Genomic DNA, 24714 nt, shown 5'->3' on the forward strand with positions numbered 1-24714 from the left:
ACTAGATGTGTGTGTAGAGAGAGGGGGAGATAATCTTGATTTCCAGAAGACTAACAATAAACACTAGACGTGTGTGTAGAGAGAGGGGGAGATAATCTTGATTTACAGAAAATTAACAATAAACACTAGATGTGTGTGTAGAGAGAGGGGGAGAGAAACTTGATTTCTAGAAGACTAACAATAAACATTAGACGTGTGTGGAGAGAGAGGGGGAGATAATCTTTATTTCCAGAAGACTAACAATAAACACTAGACGTGTGTGTAAAAACAAACAAACATGTTTTCGAAATATTTTCATGGTGAGCGAAATCGAGTTTTAAAACTGCCTCATGTAACTTATGTATTTATTTGTTTTAAGACTTTTATTTCCCATGAAAAAAATACTTAATCAAATTGCCTATGTTATATTAAAACGTTTGGCCGAGTCTGCGTTTTTATCAATTTTTTTCATTGTAAATAACTGGCTTTTCCATAGTCTTTTAACATTTTGTGTGAAAGCTTTTAAATTTAGGTTAAATTTATGTTATTAGAACTTGATTTTCTGTCATATTACGGTGAATGCTGATTAATGTTCTAGTATTTTAAAAATAAAACATTTTTTGGGTATTGGTTATTCTTGATTAGAAGTTTGGCTCATATATGATACTTTTATGGTATGTTCAAATCTTCTTGGCAAAGGCTTATAATAAAAACAAGAAGAAAACTCAAAGAAATATACCTGAATTGTCAAATATCTAATCCAGCGAATTATTAATTGTGATGGAAAAATCTGTGAGTTTTATGGTAAAGGACAAATGTACAAATTCCTAGCAATAGTTACAAAAATAAAAAATATGTTCTTTTCTAACTTACCTTTGAAATAGCGTAGAAATGAATTAATCGAATTTTTATTAAAATCTATTTTTGACATTGACGTTTCATAAAAAATTCTTATGCATTTTTTGGCTAAATGTTTAAAAATCTGTTAACTAAGTCGAAAAATATTTTTATTAATATAATATAGCGTCATATGTTGGGGTAAAATATATTTAATTCTTTCTGACTCATAGTCACTGGTGTTTATTATGTAACTAGCGTCGCCCGTTAAGAAATGAGGGGTTGGGGTTTGTTAACCCCTTTCCAACGTCCTCGCCCTTCGTTCAGTGAGTTTGTTATTAAATTTCCCCATTCATCATTAAAAAAAAACAATCATACATTGTACAACCATAAAGTTTAGAAAAAAATCCTAAATTACAATGAATTTTTCTTTTCTTACATTAAATTTTGTTTCTCAAAAAATCGTTTTCATTAGAAGCAAGAACAAAAACATAAAAATAATCTAAATACACACACTGAAGACTCTTAAGTGGTAAAGGTACACCACCGAATTTCCTGCACTCTTGGTTCCAAAGCCTTGCTAGATTATCCGTTTTGTCGGACCAACAGGGGTCACATAACGATAATTCAGCAATACACCTCTGACTCATTAATTTATCCCTCCCCGTGTCCCTAAAGTACCATGAACTACTAAAAACTTAAATAAAACAAATATTGCATTTAAATGATTAATGAAATACATTATTACAGATAAAATTGGTACAAGTTTATTAGTAGAGGCATAAACAGTTTGGTTTGTTTTGAATTTCGCGCAAAACTACACATGGTCTATCTGCGCTAGCCGTCCCTTATTTAGCAGTGTAAGATTAGAGGGAAGGCACCTAGTTATCCCCCCTGCCAACTCTTGGGCTACTCTTTTACTAAAGACAAGTTGATTGGCCATCACATTATAATGCCCCCACCTACTGAAACAGACGAGCATGCTTTCGTGTAAAGGGGTTTCGAACCTACATATTACGAGTTGATCGCCCTAACCACTTGGCCATGTCTATGAACTTCTATCCAAGAGATATATATATACATTGAAATGAATTAGGCTTGTGTAACGGATGTATACTCTTCAAAACAAGAAACGCAAAAGGGATATTTTTGTTATTTTAAAGAGAAATATATGTAATAACGTTACAAGCTCAGAGTATGTGATATTACACGTGTTAAGGCACTGAATATCAGACCAAAATGACAATAAAAGTTGTGCACTTTGAAAACGGAGGAAAACATCGGATTTTTCCAAAACGCATGCGTGTCCAATAAATTTGTTTGAGAGATCTGCATGTTCTGCAAGTTCAACATGTGCAAAATCCCTATAAAAGTGACGAGTTCTCGGTTTCCATAGCTCAGTGTTAAGCCACCGACACGCAATACAGTTACGCCAAGACTGACTGAAGCACAATGCAACAACGCCATTGGTCGCTTGGAAGCAGGCGAATCTCGGTCAGATGTTGCCAGAGCTGTGAATGTCCAACCAAGCACCATCACAAGGCTATGGAATCGTCACCAACAACATGGATCAACTCGTGACCGTCCACGATCTGGCAGACCTCGTGTGACCATGCCCGCACAAGATCGCTACATTCGGTTACGTCACCTTCGGGATTGGACCACCACTGCGACGTCTACTGCCTCAACCATACCAGGGCTGCGTAGGATTTCCGATCAGACCGTACGCAACCGTCTTCGAGATTCTTAGGCCCCATGTGCAACCCATCATGGTGAACGTCAACGACGTTTTTCAACATCACAACGCCCGTCCTCACACATCCCGACTCACCACTGTCTTCTTGAAACACCACAACATCAACGTTCTTCCCTGGCCCTCCAGATCACCAGATTTAAACCCCATCGAACATCTTTGGGACGAGGTGGACCGACGTCTGCGACGGCAACAACCTCAACCGCAGACTCTACCTCAGCTTGCAGCAGCTTTGCAGGCTGAGTGGACAGCCATTCCACAGGATGTGATTCGTCATCTCATCGCTTTCATGGGCAGGAGATGCCAAGCAATTATTGATGCTCACGCGGGGCATACTCGTTATTGACGTTGAGTGACGTTAAACTTCACCTAGTGAGCGTAGACTTTGCCTTTGCGGACTTTGGATGTTCAGCAGTGAATGTGCAAAGTTTCACACATGTCATACAAAACTACCCGGAATAAACTTGTTAACAATTTGTCTCATATTTTGCCTTTTGCGTTTCTTTTTTTGAAGAGTATATATTTAAATGAACCCTTAAAAAATAGATTCTGAAAATATTTTACTGGTAGAATTTTCAGAAGCTGATTGGCTTGTGGGGTGTATTAGATCTAGATTTATTGCATGGTAGAATAAACATTTTGTATTTCTTTGTAAAAATAATAATAACTGTTTCGTATTCTTCCAGATTTTCATCTTTTTGTCGTTCTTTAGTTGAAAACTTTTGCAAAAACTTGTCACCCTTCACATTTTAAGATGAAAGATGTTACATATCCTATCATAAATATTCTTATTTCAGTTGCATCTGAAGCCAACAAGTCATTACAGTCCTTGTGAAACGAATTCATATTTCCAGTGAATTAAAACTGACTTGAATGTGTCCGCTGGGGTCATCAGTATCACTTGAAGAAATGGACTTGGTAGAGAAACTTCATACGAATAACTCACCTCATCGAGATGTCTCTGGTTGGCATCAAATAGAAAGTAACCATTCAGTCCTATCTGTGGAAAAGTCACAATATTCGTGTAGTTTACCCATTTCCTTAATAGATATAAATGATGCCCAAACACAAGATGTTCTTGATTTGTCTCCAACTGACTCTGTGGCTGATCTTACTGAAACCAAAAACCACAGGGTGACTCTAAATGTTGGTGGTGTCAAACATCAAGTGATGTGGAATACTTTGAAGCGCTTCCCTCAAACCCGCTTAGGTCGTATAATCCTGATGAAAACGAGTTTTTCTTTAATCACAGTCCAGCATCATTCACTTCGATTATTAATTTTACCGCACTGGAAATTCCATTTGGTGGACGAACTTTGTGTGAGGGCGCTCACTGACGATTTTGATTACTGGATGTTAAAAGAAACTTGTATGGAGCCTTGCTGTATGAGCAAATACTATGAAAAAAATGAATCAATTTTTACTGACTTAGACGTTCAACGGTTTACTTTTAGAACAGAAGTTGAAAAGTTTGAAGAAGGAAAGTATGCGCAATGTAAGCAGTTTGTCTGGAACCTAATGGAAAGATCTGATACCAGTGGCTGCCAAAGTACGTTCATTTTTATTTATTCATATTATCACTACCAGATGTATACTGCATTCATTTTATTATCCTTTTATCTTATATTAAGTCGTATAAATAAAGTACATTCATTACTAATTTGTTTGTTTCACTAGTCCCCCAATTACTTTCCCCCTTCCCACCTGGCACGTCCATAAGCTTGGGGACCTACAGCGCTAACTTTTAGGCTTTAGTTCCTGTGAAGGAATTATTTAAGAATGCCCATTGCGCAGTTTTGTACTTAGTTAAAAGTAAACTATTTTCACATACGTATGCACATTAGTAACTTGAAAAAAATATTTAGATTATATGCTAAACTTATGGCTTTATATATTGTAGAAAAGTACGTTTACCGTTTTGAATATCTTATCTCATGATGTTAGGACTATTCTCATGAGATTTGTCACTTAAGTATAAGATGATTCACAGTGACAAAAGACTTGGCATTAAATGAGCTCCTGTCACAATTTATGGTTGAGAACTTTCCTAGACGCATTCGTTTGTTTTAGCGCGAGGCTACACAATGGGCTATCTATATTTCGTATACTGATGAGAATCGAATCCCGGATTTTAGCATTCTAAGTCCAGAATTATTGCTGACCTCTACTTTCCCAATGTTAAAAGATCGATAGAAGCACGCCTCAGGCCTTGATCGGACTTCCAGTAGACTAAAATAACTTCGAAGCAGGAAGGGTTGAATCTGGGAAAATAATACATACATAATAGCCCCAGGGGGTATCGAAATCTTCAATTAATCAGGCCAAAGTCCAATAGCCTCCAAATCTCCATTTCTGTGCATATGTAAGTATTGGAAGTAAATGTTTAATGGGTAACAAGGAATGGTTTTACATTTATTCACTGTTCTCCTAACCCTTTTTAACCGAATTAATTTGCAAAGTAAAAATCTCATGAATTTTCATGTTTTGTACAAAGCAAAAGTTGCACGTTCCCTTACTGTAATATCTGTATTTCAAGAAGCAGAAGAGCGTTACTCTTTGTTTTGCTGGTTCTTCAAATTCAAACAAAATAACAATATGGGTGTTGATCATCAGTTTAGATAGTATAAAACTCAGAAGGAATTGTTGTAGATGAACTATCGGGACATAGCACGAAACAGAAAGGACACCAAGTTGGTTACAAAATATATTATCATGCAACAATATTGTTACAGGTCTTTAGTTTTCACCTGTTCAGTGGGTGGGAGCCATGAGGGAGAAACTGGTGCTATATGTACAGCGAGCTCTTCAAAGGGCCACCAGCTTTGGCAACATTATTTAATTTATCATACAATGATACACTATTCATTGGCAAATGAGTAGCGTGATTGACCGATTGAAAGGGCAAGCTTGTTTGGTGGGACGGGAATTCAAATCCACGACCCTCATGTCGGGTCCTTGAGGTTGTGTTTTGTCCATCTTGAGGTCTGTATTTTGTGTTTGGTTCATAAAATGAAAGGCATGCAAGGTACAGTTCAAATAGTTGAAACAGAGGATAGATGGAGCTGTCTAAATAAAATCATGGACCATCGTCCATCTGTCATTTCTTCATCACTGCAAGGATGAACTGAGCTAAAGGTATTTCTTACAAAAGTTAGTAAAACTTAATATTTGCATTTCCATGATTGTTATTTTACTTTTTTAAAGGACATCCATACCTATCTACAACTTGCCAAGGACAGGGGATGAATGGCTAAACTGAAAACATTATTGGATTTGGCACTTGATGTTTACCCTTAAAATAGTTTTTTGATTGGTTGTCCATTGTTTTCATTCTATTCGGGTGCTACTACTGCAATTATTCCTTATTTGCTATATTACAAAATGTACTTTTTATGATTTTTATAACTGGTATTTTTTATTAATTCTTACGTAACACAGGTTTGCGAATTAGAACTTTAAAAAGCTGCTTTCGTTTTAATAACGGATGTTTCGTAATCTAGCTACGCAGATTTCGAAAATAATATTCATTTTGTCTCTCATGTGTGTATTATTTACAAATCATAAAAGGAAAAACTCTTACTTGAATCAAATTATTATTTCGTTTACTCACAAAGAACATTTTTTTAGAATAATGTTTGGGTCACAGACCAATCGGCTACGCGAGCGTCTTATCGATTGCTAATATTTTAAGCGTTTCAAAGTGTGACCCGATTTTAATGAAAGTAATTCACTTGTCTAAACATACATATGGCGTATTATGAAAAATCTGTACGCGACGAAGAAAACTGGTATCATTGTTGGATTCAGCGTACAAGAATTACTGTAAAACGTGAATATTTCAAGACAATAAAATCATCGCAGGGCTGCGTAATTCGTGAATGTCTTAAACACATATACTTACATAAAGTGATAATAAGTATCGATTAGTGATTAGAATTTAACTTTTTCTTTAGATCATTACCAGCTTCTCTGTGTTATTCATCCTGCTATCATCCATCACACAGAATTTAGGTACGATACCTTCCTTAAAGGAACAATATAATGAAGATGTCAATGAAGAAATTCCGCTACACAAAGAAAACAAAAAACTGGGTATGATTGAAATCACATGTGTAGTCTGGTTTAGTATAGAATATATCTTAAGATTATTTTCTGCACCAAACAAGGGGAAGTTTTTAAAAAGTATACTAAACATCGTTGACCTCCTAGTTATTACCCCTTTCATCGTGTCTTCAATTCTTGTAGCTACAAATATTGTCCCTAAAGATTTTGAAAACATTCACGAAATTTTCCTAATCTTCCGTGTGGCAAGGGTTATGAGAAGTTTAAAACTGGCTCGACATTCGAGATGCTTGCAAAGTTTGGGATATACAATGAAGCAAAGTATCCAAGAGTTCGGGTTGCTCATCTTATCCCTTGTAATTTCCATCGTGTTTTTTTTCTAGTCTAGCTTATTTTGCAGAGAAAGACGAATCTGAAACACTTTATACCAGCATTCCTTCTGCCTTTTGGTGGGCTTGTGTCACTATGACGACTGTTGGTTTTGGAGACATGGTTCCCGTTACTTTACCTGGCAAAGTGATTGGGAGTGTCTGCTGTATTGCTGGTGTAGTGGTTGTTGGGATGCCTGTACCAATCATTGTCAACAACTTTGCAGAGTTTTACACAAAACAGAAGATAGTCCAATGAGCCCTGGTGAGAAAAAAATTAATCGAAGAGGCCGAAAGAGCAAACACGTTACCGGCACCGTCTTCATGTTCTTCGCTCTCGTTTTCGTCACCAGGAATTCTTTTCCGCAAGATAAAATCCAGATTCACCAGCAAGGTGAGCTCTTTGTTTTGTTTTTCGTCATTTTGCTCTTATCATGTAGTTGAGGTTTCGAAGGCGTAGACATTGCAGTAAATGCATATCAGCACATGCAGTGGAAAATTTTCTAACAAGTAAATACAATAAGCCTAAGTTAAAATATGTATGGGAGGATTTTAACAAATAATATTACCAAAACACATAAAGCACTCAGTAACTAATAAATTCCAGATTAGAATGACATTTACGTTTTAATAATGTTTTTTCGTCCATGCATAAAATAACTTAGATTTTTTTTCAGTAGATTTGTCCAAATAAGATTCAAACACATCTATAAAGGTATATAAAACCTGATGTTTGATTCCAAAATTTTATAACTCTCAACAGAGAAATCAATACTTTTTGATATTACGACCATGAAAGTTCAGATAAACTTGAAACAGATTTATACCATTTTATATTTCCACAGAAATACTAGTTATGCAGTTCAAACCATCAAATAAACATGAACCTCTTATATGTTACCTAAACTGTCGATAAAAACTAACACATACACTGAAGGCCGTGTTTGTTGTCAAGCGCAAAGTTACAAATTGGGCTATTTTAACCTTTAAATTTACCGCTCAATGACCGAACAGCCAGCAATAGAACTGTATGAAATCGATATCTGGGGAAAGGGCTCGATTTTGAATAATGTCCACTAAAAGAAAACCGTCCATGTCCTTGATTAGGCCTCTTTTCCTTACAAATTCTGTATTTATATGCAGTACAAAGTAAGAAGAAAATTGATTTTATTGTAACGAGAGTATACTCTGACCTGTTCTGGTGGTTACAACGCTCGAACTTTCAGTCAAAGGAGGATATTTTGATGTAATAGTCAATCACAGTTTTCACTGGTAAGAATAGCCCAAGAGTAAGCAGTGGGTGTTGTTGACTAGCTGGTTTTCCTCTAGTCTGACACTACTAAATAAAGGATGGCTCTCGAATAGCTTTGCACGAAGTTCCAAAACTAAAATACTTTGACCTTTGTACCTACCCTCTTGATTCATAACTTACCTCTGGTGCAATTCCACTAATAATCGTGAATCTTTTCGACAAAGTTTCGCGGTATGTCATGTACCTTTTGAAAATTTGTTTCACCAGTCTCCTAATAGACCTCTTTCTACGAAACAAAAACTAAAAGACACTGCATACAGTTCTCCTACATAATAAAAATGGCTACCTTCGTACAGTGGAACAGTCGAGGTTTCCATTTCAGTTTATAAGACACTGTTTATAAAGCCTCGATTGATTTCTATCAACCTGTGTGTCTCTCCTCACAGAAACATTCCTTAGGCCTGTTGCTGCTGTTACCTTTCAGCGATTTTCCTTGTAAAGGAACGAGAAATTGTGTGATGGATGAGTTCTGCTGGTTAACTAACTGAAACATAGCTGTTAAAGTTCTGGGAGTACCAACTGAAACATAGTTTTGTTTAAGTCCTAGAAGTACCAACTGAAACATAGTTTTGTTTAAGTCCAAGAAGTACCAACTGAAACATAATTGTTAATGCCCTAGGTACGTTATGGAAAAGAATATAAATATGGCAGATTATTCAAATAGGCTGCACTAAAATAATAGGAAAAAACACTGGTAAGTCAGCTTATTGGTGATTTTTTGTTTGGGACGTGAGAAACACATAAAACGTAATTTCCCAATGAGAATAACGTAACTTCAGAAAAATGTTTTTGTATGTGACATTCTAGTAGTAAATAATTCCACAAGAGCTGAAAACATGGAATCAACATATTTCACTTTTTGAGCATATTTCCTATTATTGTCGACAATTGGAGACGTTTTTGAAATTCCTATAGCTTTGTTGTGACGAATGTGGGTTTTAATTAAAACTACAAAATACACTTTTGATTTGAGGGATGTCACTGGCTCTCCATCCGTTTTGTCAAGAGAAAGTACCAATCTTTAGTAACAAGATAAAGAAATGTTGTATTGTAAAACTGTACAAGTTTGGAATCAGGACAATAGAATATCGCTTCAGAAACCACAAAGAGATACAAATATAGGGAAGATTTGTATTCAATGCAAATGATAATCAACAATGTTTGGCTTTATAAAAATATCGTTGATATACAATAAATCTTGAAATGAGGTATAGTTTTCTTCTAATGACGAATAACGTGTAGAAATTCAACTGAAGATAATACTTAAGCAGAGGTTAGGACTATGAAGATGAGTTGTCTGGAAATGATAGAAGTCTAATGATGGCAGTACTCCTCCACAGTGGACTGTTCCTGTTATTAACAATGTAAAAACAAACCATTCTTAATAGGCCTACATTACTCCCAAATAAAAAAAAAAAAAAGATTGCCACATCAAATCTCTGAAACCTGTTACAAGAACTTTCACAGTTTTTGCAAGGTGCAGTATCAGAGGTACTTTTCAAAGAACCTCCTTCTTCGATGATCACAGCAGTGAGTCTGCAAGTCTACTGGTTAAAAGCCGAATTTCGATATCCGTGATGGGCATTGTATAGATAGCCCTTGGTATATCTTTATGCTTAAGAACAATCAAAATAATTTGAAATCGTATGCAAAAATTAAAATTGCAGTGTAATATCATTGTGCTATTAGAAGTACTAATGGTAAGAACGCAATGACAGATCTCTTGAAATATCCAAATGAGGAAAATTTAAGAAAATTGTATAGTTATATATAAAAATATGAGTTATTGAATAATTTTCTGAAGCCTGTATAAATTTCAGGTAATCCGTAAAATAAAGCACAACTAATAAAGTCCCTGTGACTGTCACTACGTTCGTTTAATCTTCTGTAGCTTTATGATATTTATTTGGCTTTATATAATTTTAATTAAACTGACTGAATGTAGAAATAGGAGCATGGTTACAGTTCGCAGGTGTTATGACTGAAATGTTACTAAATTGCATTCTTCCATATATAATATATCTTTAAATTTTATGACAAGGAACAAACGTTTTTCGACCCGGCATGGCCAAGTGGTTAAGGCACTCGATTCGTAATCCGAGGGTCGCGGTTTCGAATCCCCGTTACGCCAAACATGCTCGCCCTTTCAGCCGTGAGGACATTATAATTTGCGGTCAATCCCACTATTCGTTGGTAAAAGAGTAGCCCAAAAGTTGGCGGTGGTTGGTGATGACCAGCTGCCTTCCCTCTAGTCAAACACTGCAAAATTAGTGACGGCTAGCGCAGGTAACGCTCGTGTAGCTTTGAGCGAAATCCAAAACAGACCAAATCTATCCAGAATTTTACATCAGAATATTCGACAGAAAATTATAAATCAGATTCACTGAACATAATAATGAAAATCTCTCCCATGTTTTCCACCATTCTAACTCAAAAATCCACAGTATATCCACAAAAAACGTGTAATTTTAAAAAAGAACCAAATAACGATAAACAAAGAGTGAAGGAAGCTGTCTTAATTGAGAAAAACGCCCAAAAATCAACACCCAGGGTACTTAGATACCTTTTCCATGTTGTGAAGCAATCTCCAGTCATGTGACCTCTTTATTCTTTAGTGTGTGTATTACTGTGTCACTGTAAACTACTTGTACCTGATAATGAAATAATGAGGTCGAAACAGTGTGCATTTATAATAAAGTTTTATTCGTTACTAAATCAAACTGTTTCCAGTTTATTCGAATATATCTTTATTCGAAGATCCCTGATGAACAAAATTCCACCTTTTGAAATCATTTAGGCTACAGGGCTTCAAATTTTTTGTTGTCCGTAAACGTGAGTTAATCCTTCTACTATAATTTCTTGGAATACAGCCTATTCAAACAGGAAATACATAAGCTTCTGATAAATGCATAGGAAATAATTTAGTTAACATTACCCACCGCTAACAAGAAAAGTAAAATTGATCGTCACATTAAAACGCTTCCACGGCTAAAAGATCGAGCATGTTTGATGGTTGGATTCTGTTAAACTGTGTTTACTGAACTCAACACTTCCACTGAGTTTCTGTTAAACTATGTTTACTGAACTCAGCACTTCCACTGAGCTTCCGTTGTATTAAATATGAAGATTAATAACATTTTGGTGTTTCACCTGTGATTTACCTTCCAATATTCTTTGACAGAAACTTAAAACCTAATCCTTGATTTTGTCCTTACAATTTTACACAATACTGTATATCGGTAATACTAGGGTTTAAATAATTTATCTAAAGGAAATAAATGTAGGTCCTGTAATTCTGAATAAATAACTTGAATTTCACTGATTGATTACAACTTGTTAAACTTTTACATGAAAACAAAAACTTGTTTCCGTTAGCAAAATCCTATAGCAATACTTGCTAAGAAACAATTACAGCCAGTAAGATGATAATTGTCAAACCTATTGGCATCATTGCGTATACAAGACTTAAGATGGTGCTATTCTAAACTGCTTAAATTTCAAAAAATCTAAATTTTTATAACAATGTTGTTAAAAACTGGTTATGATTACAAGTTGTGGTGTCGGAACATCTGTTTGGAAGATATAATTTAAGCTAAATCACGTAAAAGAACTTGGAACTTATCGCAGCTTCAGTTAAGTATATGATGTAGTTGGTTAACTTATGTGTAGCAAAAGAAAATGTTCTATATCAAGTAAACATTAATAGCCATCTTGTCACTACTCTGACATCATCACTTGAACAGTAGATAACCTGGCGTGTAAAGTTAAGTATATGATGTAGTTGGTTAACTTATGTGTAACAAAAGAAAATGTTCTATATCAAGTAAACATTAATAGCCATCTTGTCACTACTCTGACATCATCACTTGAACAGTAGATAACCTGGCGTGTAAAGTTAAGTATATGATGTAGTTGGTTAACTTATGTGTAACAAAAGAAAATGTACTATTTCAAGTAAAGATTAATAGCATTCTTGGCCCGGCATGGCCATGCGAGTTAAGGCGTGCGACTCGTAATCTGAGGGTCGTGGGTTCGCATCCCCGTCGCGCCAAACATGCTCGCCCTTTCAGCCGTGGGGGCGTTATAATGTGACGGTCAATCCCACTATTCGTTGGTAAAAGAGTAGCCCAAGAGTTGGCGGTGAGTGGTGATGACTAGCTGCCTTCCCTCTAGTCTTACACTGCTAAATTAGGGACGGCTAGCACAGATAGCCCTCGAGTAGCTTTGCACGAAGTTCCAAAACTAAAATATTTTGTCCTTTGTACCTACCCTCTTGATTCATAACTTACCTCTGGTGCAATTCCACTAATAATCGTGAATCATTTCGACAAAGTTTCGCGGTATGTCATGTACCTTTTGGAAATTTGTTTCACCAGTCTCATAATACAAAATTACACCAAAGTTTTCATAATTAACAGAGTGCACATACTCTTTGTAGGGTGTCGTGACGTACTACATTTGCCTTGAATAGATATATTCATAGAGTCTTCAACAACTGGATCTCTAATCCTGAATATTTCGTTGAAGCAACTTGTATAGTTTATTCATAGAGAGAGATCCTTTTTGATTCTTTTGCCTACTGTTGCCTGGGTCATGTAGACAACTTTTGTCATTGTTCTTTGTATTTGTGAATTCTTGCCTGTTAATAGGCGCTACAGTTTTCTTTTCATGTCTGAGGTATGATTTTTATTACGAATCTCTTTCTCGTTAGTTCTAGACTGCCAAGTTGATCCATATTATTTTGTTTCATAATGCCATTAAATAGCGTACATAGCCCCAATCTGTACTTTGTCCACCACAAGCTATTTAACCCCAGGATATGGCTTTATAAGTCCAGGAACTTACTTTTGACTACACCATGGTTCCTTTCTTCGAAATTGTAATTCCCCAGTCTATCATTTTTTATAATTTTCGAAAGAACTATTACTTATTGTTCTCAAAGAACAGCATCACACTACTACGTATTATCAAACAATGACAAATTATAGTTTCATATATAACATACTATTGCAATTTTGTGTCGGCTGTTTGTCATATGACTTGCTGATTTTTGTATCCAGCATCAGATACTTTATATATTATCGCTTAATTTTCAATCCTGAATATGCAGAGGTTGTAGAAGGCAAAGAGAAGAACAAAGAAGACAATATATGGAACAGGTACTCAGCTGTGAGAATTTGCTACTTTAAAACTTGTTTCATAAATTGTTGCACCAACTCTCTAATTATTAATGGAGTGTGTTAGAGTATAGATTACCATACCATAATATTTTATCCTAATGACAGAAGATAAGATTGACAGAAAAAAAAGAGACATTTAAGTGTTCCAAAAGAAAGTTTTGCCACAATACCAGTGTTATCATACCAAAAGCTCACCATCACTAGAAAAAATAGTGTAATAGGAGAGAAAGGCAAATGTTTTTTTTCTTTATAAGGAAGTCATGAAATAACTGCGTAAAAAGATGTTACACTTTTGATAAAGCGTTTTGAGAAATTTCCATGTAGAGTACCATCTTCGTTACTATCTTTATAGACACGTTTTACTATCTGGTTAACCTTACGGCATTCAGATCTTTAACAGAATAACAACCATAAAGAGTTCAGGAATTTGACCATCCTACTAAAAAGGTCTGTAGTGAAAGGATTTTAACGTTTTGTCAACATGACGAGGGGCGTGATTATCATTTTGATGTGAAACCTTCTCATCACATGAAACATTACACCGTATTCTCATGCTGCTCTACCGTTTGTCAATATGTAATTGTGGATTATCGTTACAAATGTCCCGTATTACTCTCCACAGTTCAGCTAAGCCTTTTAATTAACTTTCTCAGTTTTTATATAAGCCTATTCAGCATAAAACATGTTAATTGTGAAATCCATACCATTGTTGTGAATATTCCATTGATCCATTGTTTTCTATCCCATAAAACAAAATGTCTTTCATCCTTACTAGATAATTCGATATAGAATGCACCTGCTAAAAGTACACGTTTCTAACTTTGGTCATCTCGTTGTGTGTGTTTCAATGTCCACTTAAAACGTTTCATCTTGTCACCTGTTGTCAGTGGTAGTTTTCTAGTGACTATACACCCATTTGGATTACTTCGTACTAAATGTGTATCGTACTGTTGTCAATATTACCTTCATCCTTGTATTTCAGTGTGGATTAAACTATCAACAGTTCCACGAAAAGCTTGCTATTTCTCTGTGCCAACCACATTGTAATTATCTTGTTAAAGACCGCCCTTCAGTTTCTGTTAAAGTTTCATCTCTACTGTCTGCTGGTTCGTTATCAAGTGAAACTATCTTTTCTTCTATTTTATAACACACAACAATTGTAATCTGCTTTTTTTTGTGAGATTATACAGGGTGTTCGGAAAGTCACTGTGCAGTTTTGGAAACAGCGATAACAGCATTCATTCAGTCTATTTCAAGCCAGCAACTGACAGCGGTGTTTAGAAACAAAATAAGAAGGATCCAAGCCTGTATTGATGCCAACGGGGGTCACTTTCAACATTTTTTTGTAATTCTTATTTATATTTACCTCCAGTATTCTATATTGAAACATGTCTGTTAATAAATATATAAGTGCACAGTGACTTTCCGAACACCCTGTATTTCTAATAAATATTGTGCTGTGTGTTATCGTTGTTTCTCTTTTGTCTCAGATATTTCTATAAATCTCTAAATTTATGTAAATTTGTAACTCCCTAGTGAGCCCAGCATGGCCAGGTGGTTAAGGCACTCGATTCGTAATCTGAAGATCGTGGGTTCGAATCCCCATCACACCAAACATGCTCGCCCTTTCAGTCGTGAGGACGTTATAATGTTACAGTCAATCCCACTATTCGTTGGTAAAAGAGTAGTCGAAGAGTTGGCTGTGGGTGGTGATGACTAGCTGCCTTTTCTCTAGTCTTACACTGCTAAATTAGGGATGGCTAGCGCAGATAGCCCTATTGTAGCTTTGCGCGAAATTTGAAACAAACCAAAGCTACCCCGTGACTTGACAACGAACACATTTTAGGCCATTCTGTTTTCAGATTTCATCATTATTACGTATATTATATATAGATAGAATACAAATATATTTAATACTTCCCATTTTTGTGACGTTTATGAATTATAATAAAGGTTCTGGTAAAACGAAACAACGGTGTTATCGTTTAGACGAAATCTGTGAAAAACAAAACAGTTTTAGTAGCGTCGTACAGTGTTTTATAATTACACATTTGTTCATCTTCTTAGTAACCAGAAACTTCCATCAAATGAAGTCATCATCATGAAGGTGGATCCTACATTCTCGTCGACTTTCAAAGTTCTTGTTTTGTTTTGTTTTTTTACTTTAGATATGTGACAATTTGTCAAATGTATTTTGTAGCTATATTGAAACCAATGTTACAATTATGGACACGTCAAGTAACAAGGAAAGATTAAATTCTGTAAAGAAATGAAATAAAAGAATATTATTGTTTTAAAATTACTTTTATACTTTTGTGTAATAATTTAAATATTTTAAGATGCAGAGAATTATTTATTCTTAAAATTGGGTAATGTACGTACAATAAAGAAATCAAATTTTGATGTTTTGTGAATATTTATCACTTTTTAACCACGTTAAATCCAAGTTAAACAGTGCTACAAGTTATATGTCTCGTCTTTCAAACATTGGAACGTATTATGTACACTTACAAACGTAATGACCGAAAAGTGCCAGCTGAACCGTAGTGTGACCAAACGTTTTTTCTTCACTCCACTTACGAATTAAAAGTTACCAAAAATGAATAACCCAACATCTTGTCCAGTAGCCGTAATAGACAACTTACAGAGATAGTTTGAGTTCAGTCGAAGTAAAGTGACAAAGAACAATTAATTTCAGTATTTATTTTGTTGACCCAAACTCCGGAAGAACCTGGTACTTACCAGAATTATACGAAAAGCGCTCTCTGAGAGTACTGCTAATCGCCTGTAAGTTAGTCACTTCTTGGCCACTAGGTTATAAGAGAGAACACTTCTTAGCTACTACTTTACAAGACAGAACAATTTTTGGATACTAGGTTACAAGACAGAATACTTCTTGGCCATTAGGATACAAGACAGAACACTTTTTGGCCACTAGTTTACAAGATAGAAAATAGAATGGATATATACTTCCGAGTCTCATACCAGAAAACTTTTAAAGTGGTGGTGGTGGTGAAAGAGAACTTGGTATTCTTTTTTTTATAATTTAATACATGATTTACCATGTATGGCCAACAGAACGCTGTGAGGTTGGTAAAAGAAAGTGTCTATGATGTACTTTTTGACAGTCAGTATTCTTTAGGATGACATATACAGTTGTTAACAACAGCAGGATGAAGTAAGAAAGAAGAGATAAATTATTGGATTTTACACAAAGCTACTTGAGAGTTACCTGCACTAAATGCCTCTAATTTAGAAATGATAGACTAGAGGAAAGACACTTAGTCAACTTACCGCCAACTCTTAGGCTTCTCTTTTATCAATGAATAGTGGAATTAAAAAGGTGAAAGGGCGAAATGTTTGACCATAGGGTTCGAACCCCCGATCTGCATATTGTGAGTGGAGACTCATAACCATAATACCATGGCATGCTTAGAATAGTAAGGAAAAATACTTTGCCTCCTCCAAGTTTCATTAAAGCATAGGAATAGTTGGCTTTAGCTGCATTCAACCTGTCTTAGATTGGTGAGAACATTATCACTCTCATAGGTTGGATCATAGGTTATCATCCATTTAATGGATGGAACAAGTCAAAATGAACAAATCAACATCCAAACAGTTTAGCCTGAGACATATAATTATGCCATATCTCTAGAGGGAGAAGTCTCATCTGAAATAACTTTATCAGCAAAGGGAATTTCAGGAGTTTACGAAATACTGAGATAAGGCAAAAACACACAGAATGTTGTACAGATATCGATGTCTAAACCCAAACAAAATAGTGAAATGCACAGCTGAGGACTAACTCGCTTCCATTAATAACACAACCAATTTTCGTAATATCGTCCTTCTAGTAGCAGCATGATTGCAAATAAGAAGACGTGATCCCTGACAGTTTAAACATAAAGGTTCACAATTACTGCTATCATAGTTATTATTTTCGTAGCAAACACAGGTTAGAGCTACGTAATATAAAGTATTCTAATAACCACATTAATGGTAGATTATTTGAAGTGGGTTTTCAAAAACCTGACTTAATGTTTTCAGAATAATAGGAAGAAAACAGACTGAGAATAATGGTGCTGGTTGGTGTGCATCAGTTTATCTAACACCCTGGTCCTGTGGCTTGGAAAGACGTTTCTCAGTTTTATACCTAAAAAACGAGCTTTGGTGTTTCAATAACAAAAATGTCTATTGATGACAGTTTTTCAACACATTTAGGGAGTTCCCCCTAAGTCCTATTGGATAAATAATGATATCATTTTACCCAATAAGGATTGAAGTTTTGTCCAACAAAGAAGAAGAATCTGAAACTGTGAAACAGATCGTAAACAAGATAGGACAGTATTCATAAAAATGAGATATAATTTGGTGCCGACTGACTCACCCACCATGGAGTCTTACAAGCTGACATGCTACACTGTCGTATTTAAAAAATGCAGCAACATTGGGATATAATGATCTCTATACGCAAACACAAATTCTAGACATAACGTCCTTAACATCCATTAAAGACATTTGACATTGACAGTCAGTAGACCAACCAACTGATTTTTAGGAAGTCACTTCATAACTTTCCGTCTGAACGAATTAAAGTTTTAAGTGGTGTGTTGCAGTGACCCAGTTATCATTCTACTATCAGGACCCTTTTAAGCTATATGTAACTAATAATTAACTCTAAATAATTTGCTTACTACGCTATTTGAGCTCTACTGGTAATAATTATGTAAAGAGTGAATAAAATTAAAATATTAGATATTTTTTTTCTAATGACACTGATATAAGTGTGAGTGTTACCTCTAGAACAGTACAATACGTACATAGCTAGCATGATATGGCCTCAGTCGATGTTTTGTTGTCCCAAACCCACTGCTTAGATGGAATAACCAAACGAAAACGCTAGACGGCTTGAGGAGATTGTCCTTACAAATGCACCCAAATTCAAATCATTTGACAAGAGTTCGTGACAGCTTCTTTAGTCGTAAATAGGGAAGTGGTATCAATATATAACATGTTCAGTGAAGTAAGTACTACACATCTCAGCCAATGATGTTAGATAGTATCCTGACAGATAACAAGTACAACATAATCTTGTTCATCGTGTCAGCTTTCAAAGACAAGACCTGTTGGACAGAGTTTCATAATCCAGACAAACTGAGATCCCAGACATGCAGAAAATGTGAGGGAATAAGAAATGGGAGGAAAATCACTCTCAATCATGTCTCGACCAGCTAGATGTCCAGATACAAACATTTTAAGAGGCTGTATAGGCTAATATGAAACTGGAAAGTTCAAGCAGCAACCTGAGAATTTAGCTGATTTATGTGGTATAACAGTTTGGAGTGACAATTAACAAAGATACATTAATGTACTTATGTTATCGTAAGAAACAAATGTACTGATAGGTTTAAAACAAATATAAAATTAGTACATTATAGAACGTATCTACTTTTTGTTTGCATTTATTGTAAGAGTGACAAGCTGTACATTTAAATATAACTATTCATTCTTTTTTACTCATCAGTGTGAATCATCTGCACATTTCCAAATTATTTCCACTGCTGTATGTCTCACAAGCAGTATAACAGTATACATAGTTATAAAATTTATTATTATCACTTCATGGATAGGTTTTTAGCACATTTTTTAATAACATCATTAATATGGAATCTGCAAGTCAAGTGCAAAAATGAAAAAAAAAAAACGTTCTCACTACAAAAAACTACTTTAAAACATGAATTGCAATATATTTCTTAATATCCTCTTTTTTTTTTTCCTTTGTTACAATCCACAGCCAAGAATTGACAAATCGTGAGACATATTTCAAATACGTATAATGTCTTTTTGGCTTCTGCTGGCTTTGTTTCATTGAGTCTCAGCTGCCAGCTTGTTAGCATAACGAAGGAAATTGTAAAGACGTTTATGCCAAAGCCCAGGGCTAGTTAAATAAGCCGAATGTTTTTATCTGGGGATCTCGACTCCTTACTTCTGGGTAACAAGCATAACAGAGCGGAATTTTTCCCACGATCATACTCTCCAAACACCACCAGCGTAAGAGTCAAAAATATGATAAAAACTATTGGTAATTTTCTAGAAGACTAACAATGAACACCAGACGTGTGTGTAGAGAGAGGGGAAGATAATCTTGATTTACAGAAGACTAACAATAAACACTAGACGTGTGTGTAGAGAGAGGGGGAGATAATCTTGATTTCCAGAAGACTAACAATAAACACTAGACTTATTTAAAATATCGAAAATCTAATCTTGATTTATGTATCTGTTGTGATTGTTTATGTGTTTTTAAATAGTCGTGAAATACCTGAAATACAGTTTACTAGTGTATAACTGGTACAACATTTCTTTTAAAATCGTCACATAACCATAACTTGAACTTGACTACTTTAACAAAATAAAATGACTTGTAGGGGTATTTATTTAGGTTTATAATTATTTTAGAAGAATAAATAGTAAAGTTTACTTCGTGTACTTAACTCAACTGAACAGAAGACTCGATAAATGATGAAATGCATATAAACAAGTAAACATATTCAGTTATATCTAAATCGCGAGTGAAAGTTCAGTAATTTTGGATTAATTTAGATAACTGTACTTTATTGAAAATTTCAATATCAAAAGTACGTTGATAAAATGTTTCTTAAATGAAGTGAAATGTGCTTACCAGGTATCTTACGTTTGAAAAGGTTTCTACCCCACACACTTTATCAGTTATATGTTTCGTTTGATGTTGACATTTAAATTGCTTACCTTAAGACAACTTAAGTCATGAGGGGGAAGTGAAAAGTAATCCTTTAGGCTTTCACATACACTGTCAAGGGACATTTCTTTTGACTGACTATTACCACAAGGTTGTCTTTCAAGAACGCTTGTAGCCCCGGGTGCAACTGGAACATATCCACCCATGTCCGTTGAATGTTTTACCACGTACGGAAGAGCAAAAACTCCACTCATACTAGGACTGACCACCACAGGACGTATCAAGTTCAAGGCTTTAACTACGTCGTTAATGAACTCGCCGCGGTCACAGATGCGTGCCCTCTCGCTGTTACCGAAACCTATTACAAAAATATTCAAACATAAATGTGCAGTAAATAATATATATACAAACAAAGATTGCGCCGCGTAGACTGCAGGTTAAAGGTCACCATGATTAAACTTTTGCATAACACATTTATGTTGAAAATAAGAAATACAATTGTAGATTTACACAATTGATATATTTTTAAACATGATCGTTTAAAAACGTTCAATTCCTAAGAAGAAAACATGCTAATTAATTACATACTTAACATGATAGCTTATTTCACTACACAAGAGATACACAACTGTGTTTGAAACTCTATTCACAACTGGTCAGGGTTCAAAATGGCCAGGTGGTTGAGGCGCTTGACTCGCATCTCAGGGTCGCGAGTTTAAATCCCCGTCACACCTATCATGCTCGCCCATTCATCCGTAAATCCAATATTTATTGGTAAAGGAGTAGACCAAGAGTTGGCGGTTGGTATGTTAACTATCTACATTTTTTCTAGTCTCACACTGTTAAATTAGGGACTGCTAGCATAGATAGCCCTCGTGTAGCTTTGTGTGAAATTTAAAAAAACAAACAAAGAATTTAATTTATGATAAAGGTCTTGACTACCTATCTCTTCATTCAGTGATGAACTGACACCTATATCCAAATATTGTAATGTTAAATTAGCAATGAACTGGAGTCTATATCAAAATATTGTAATGTTAAATTAGCAATGAACTGGAGTCTATATCAAAATATTGTAATGTTAAGTTAGTATTGTTTGTTTTGAAGTTAATCACAAAATAACACAATGGACTATCTGTGCTCTGTTCTGCCACGAGTATCGAAACCCTGATTCTACCATTATAAATCTGCAGGTGTACCGCTGTGTCATTGGGGGGGGGGAGCAACGTGAGTAATGAACTGACGCCTACCTCTAAATGTTGTAATGTTAAGTTAGTAATGAACTGACGCCTACCTCTAAATGTTGTAATGTTAAGTTAGTAATGAACTGACGCCTACCTCTAAATGTTGTAATGTTAAGTTAGTAATGAATTGACACCTACCTCTAAATGTTGTAATGTTAAGTTGGTAATGAACAGAAAACCCACCAGGTACATCCATAGCCACAGTCCGGTAGCCCATTGTAGCCAGCACTTGTATTGTGCCCAGGTCCAGCCAGGTTTTGGAAGAAAACGCTGCTCTGAGCAGTAGCAGGATGGAGATGTGGAAATTGGAAGTGTCCTTAGGTAAAGCTTCACGGTAGAAAACTTTGACATTCTGGTTACAGTTATGAAAAAAAAAACATGATTGGAAAAAATAAAACAATAACGGAATATAAATCACAAACACGTTTCGTTTTTTCTTTTTCAGAAAATCGTGACAAAACGTCAAATTGATATGATTACCAACTACTGTTTCCTTTTAAATATAACCCATCTTTCTATATAAATTACACACTATGCATATATTATATACGGTGGTTTATAATTTCTAACAATATTTTAGTAGTTCTAACAAATGTGAAACTTGAGGCAAAATGTTATTTCTAAAAACATTTTCAGGTTCAACTTGAACCCGAAATAAAAATACCTGTGTGAATAATGTATTAATTTATACTATTGACAAGTAGTTTTTAAGTAATAACAGGTCTATACAAATTGACAAGTAAAGTTCAAATTTCTAAGTAACAAAAGAAATTCATATTTCACGAAATGTATTACACGTACCTGTCCACGTAGTAATGATTGATGAGTCTACATAATATATTCATACACAAAATACAATATTCACTTAGACGATCAGGTTTAATTCAGTTTTCAATTCACACAATAAAAATAAATAAATGTAAAATTTCAAATTATTTTATTAAAGAGTTTATTTGTTTGAAGTAAAGACCAAAGGTTTGTGACGTTGTGAGTCTGCAGAGGTACCGCTGTGTCACCGAGTCATAAAACAGTACAAAATGTAAAGATATATAATTTATTTTGACTTGCCAATGAGCGTATGTTACCGAGCACAAGCTATAGCATCATATAGTATCAGGATCTACATCCACTTACCACAAATAGTGCATTTGCGGCAACAGCATCTACATTCCACTTACCAGAAATATTTCATTTGGGGCAACAGCATGTACATTTCATTTACCAGAAATATTCCATTTGGGGCAACAGCACCTACGTCCACTTAGCAGAAACATTCCATTAGGAACACCAGGCTATACAACCACTTACTTCAAATATTTCATATGGAACAACATAATCTACATCCACTTACTACTGGGTGGATTTGGAATATGAACATAATATAATTCTTCCTAATAATTCAGACATGTTGTAAAGTTATAAATAAATATAGAAGTTGATGGTTATTCAGGTTTAAGATAAAACCATTATAATATATTGTGTGTGTATTGGTACTCTTGTTTTTAAAACAAGTCCAAATGGTTACCTCTCGATGTGGATTTTTTTACATGGCGAGGGAACCTTGTAGGACCTTGAAGGGAAGAAGAGGATTCTATTGGTTGAGAGGCGTCGGAGGCACTGAAACACACCACTTTGGCCGTAAAGTCCTGTAGCTGGGTGAACTTGTGATACATTCCCATAAAGTCAGTGATGTGATCCTGTTGGGCAGAGGTAAACTGAGTACTGGTGTTGAACGTTCTCAACGGGTATTATGGGCAGTATGTCTGATGCTAGTGTTTGGGTATAACACTCACAAAACTATGGCATAGCTACACTGTCCTAGTTGGGTAGTGTAGCGCGTCCTCTTGTTGGACTCCATGGAGGGTGGGGTCAATGGGTAATGAATCATTTTGTATTCCTTATGGATAATAAAAATAATGAACATCAAAATAAAATAAAATTCATTAGTAAACGATCAATCATAAGGACAAATGGTTCCCCTTTTCATTCAAAAGTAACCAAAGGGGCTGATTAGCTCTTCTGAGTTTGTCAAAAAGCTACAATATGAGGAGATCTCAGTTGAAATATCTTAAACACAAGGTAGCACACTCCTCATGAAATCGAAGTCTATTGGGAATATGCCTTTCAAGGTTACTCCAACGTTAATGTGAATTCCTCAAGAAGAGTGATCATGAAGAAAGATTTACTTGACATCCCTGAATCGGAGATCCTCGCTTGTTTCTCCAGCCAAGGTGTTTCGGCTGTTTGGCCTGTCTCCATTTGTAAAAATGGAACTATTTGGATTACAAACGTTCTGACGTTGCCGTTTAAATTGCTATGTCTGCCTGCCACTATCAAAGCAAATTATCTGTAACATGTTTTCAATGCTAAAGGTTCAAAGATTCTAAGAAATTTTGTTGCAATTCTTTGACACGTGCTCGTGTCTCTTCCACCTCTGATGTATGCTGCTGTACTCCACCCTACTGGTACAGCGGAGGTACAGACAAATCTGTCTGATTCTCTTATAAAGACTTTCTCTCATCATGTGAAGAGTATTCTGCCCTCCAAGGATACACGTATTAATAAACCTACGTCTTCTTCTGTCTCTTTTGCAGTTTGGACCACTCTCCATCGGTCCCCCCGAAGTGCAGACCAGTTATTTGATGACGCACTCAGTCATTGAATTCTAATTTCTCCAACATGGACCTGCTTCACTGTTCCGTAGCAGGGTCCTTGTGGGTTAATAGACCTCTTTCTGCTAAACAAAAACTAAAAGACATTGCATACAGTTCTTCTACATAATAAAAATGGCTACCTTCGTACAGTGGAACAGTCGAGGTTTCCATTTCAGTTTATATGACACTAAAGCCTCGATTAATCTCAATCATCCTGTGTGTCTCTCCTCACAGAAACATTCCTTAGGCCTGTTGCTGCTGTAACCTTTCAGCGATTTTCTTTGTAAAGGAACGACAAATTGTGTGATGGATGAGTTCTGCTGGTTAACTAACTGAAACATAGCTGTTAAAGTTCTGGGAGTACCAACTGAAACAAAATTGTTAATGCCCAAGGTACATTATGGAAAATAATATAAATATGGCAGATTATTCAAATAGGCTGCACTAAATTAATAGGAAAAAACACTGGTAAGTGAGCTTATTTGTGATTTTTCTGGGAGTACCAACTGAGACAAAATTGTTATTGCCCTAGGTACATTATCGAAAATAATATAAATATGGCAGATTATTCAAATAGGCTGCACTAAAATAATAGGAAAAAACACTG

General features: G+C 35.3%; 2 protein-coding genes across 2 annotated transcripts in view; both read right to left on the reverse strand.

Moving 5' to 3' along the window:
- The window catches only part of LOC143244407 (cysteine protease ATG4B-like), a 150306-nt gene that overhangs the window by 72195 nt on the left and 53397 nt on the right, over positions 1-24714 (reverse strand). The gene's annotated exons all lie outside the window — the stretch shown is intronic.
- Positions 4272-21808, reverse strand: LOC143244405 (protein ABHD14A-like). Its single transcript, XM_076488999.1, has 3 exons — positions 21637-21808; positions 20260-20567; positions 4272-7502 (listed from the first exon to the last, which is right to left on the reverse strand). Exons 1-3 carry the CDS (start codon positions 21668-21670, stop codon positions 7479-7481), a joined length of 366 nt encoding a protein of 121 aa, XP_076345114.1. The 5' UTR covers positions 21671-21808; the 3' UTR covers positions 4272-7478.

This window comes from Tachypleus tridentatus, chromosome 2 (genome assembly GCF_004210375.1).
Source record: "Tachypleus tridentatus isolate NWPU-2018 chromosome 2, ASM421037v1, whole genome shotgun sequence".
In the NCBI taxonomy this organism is placed as follows: Eukaryota; Metazoa; Arthropoda; class Merostomata; order Xiphosura; family Limulidae; genus Tachypleus; species Tachypleus tridentatus.

Coding starts and splice junctions, on each gene's coding strand:
- LOC143244405 (XM_076488999.1), bottom strand. CDS start 21,670: ATGGGCTACCGGACTGTGGCTATGGATGTACCTG. Junction 20,568..21,636: donor TGTGGCTATGGATGTACCTG/GTGGGTTTTCTG, acceptor TTTTTGTAATAG/GTTTCGGTAACAGCGAGAGG. Junction 7,503..20,259: donor ATGACTTAAGTTGTCTTAAG/GTAAGCAATTTA, acceptor TTTACTTGTTAG/AAAATTTTCCACTGCATGTG.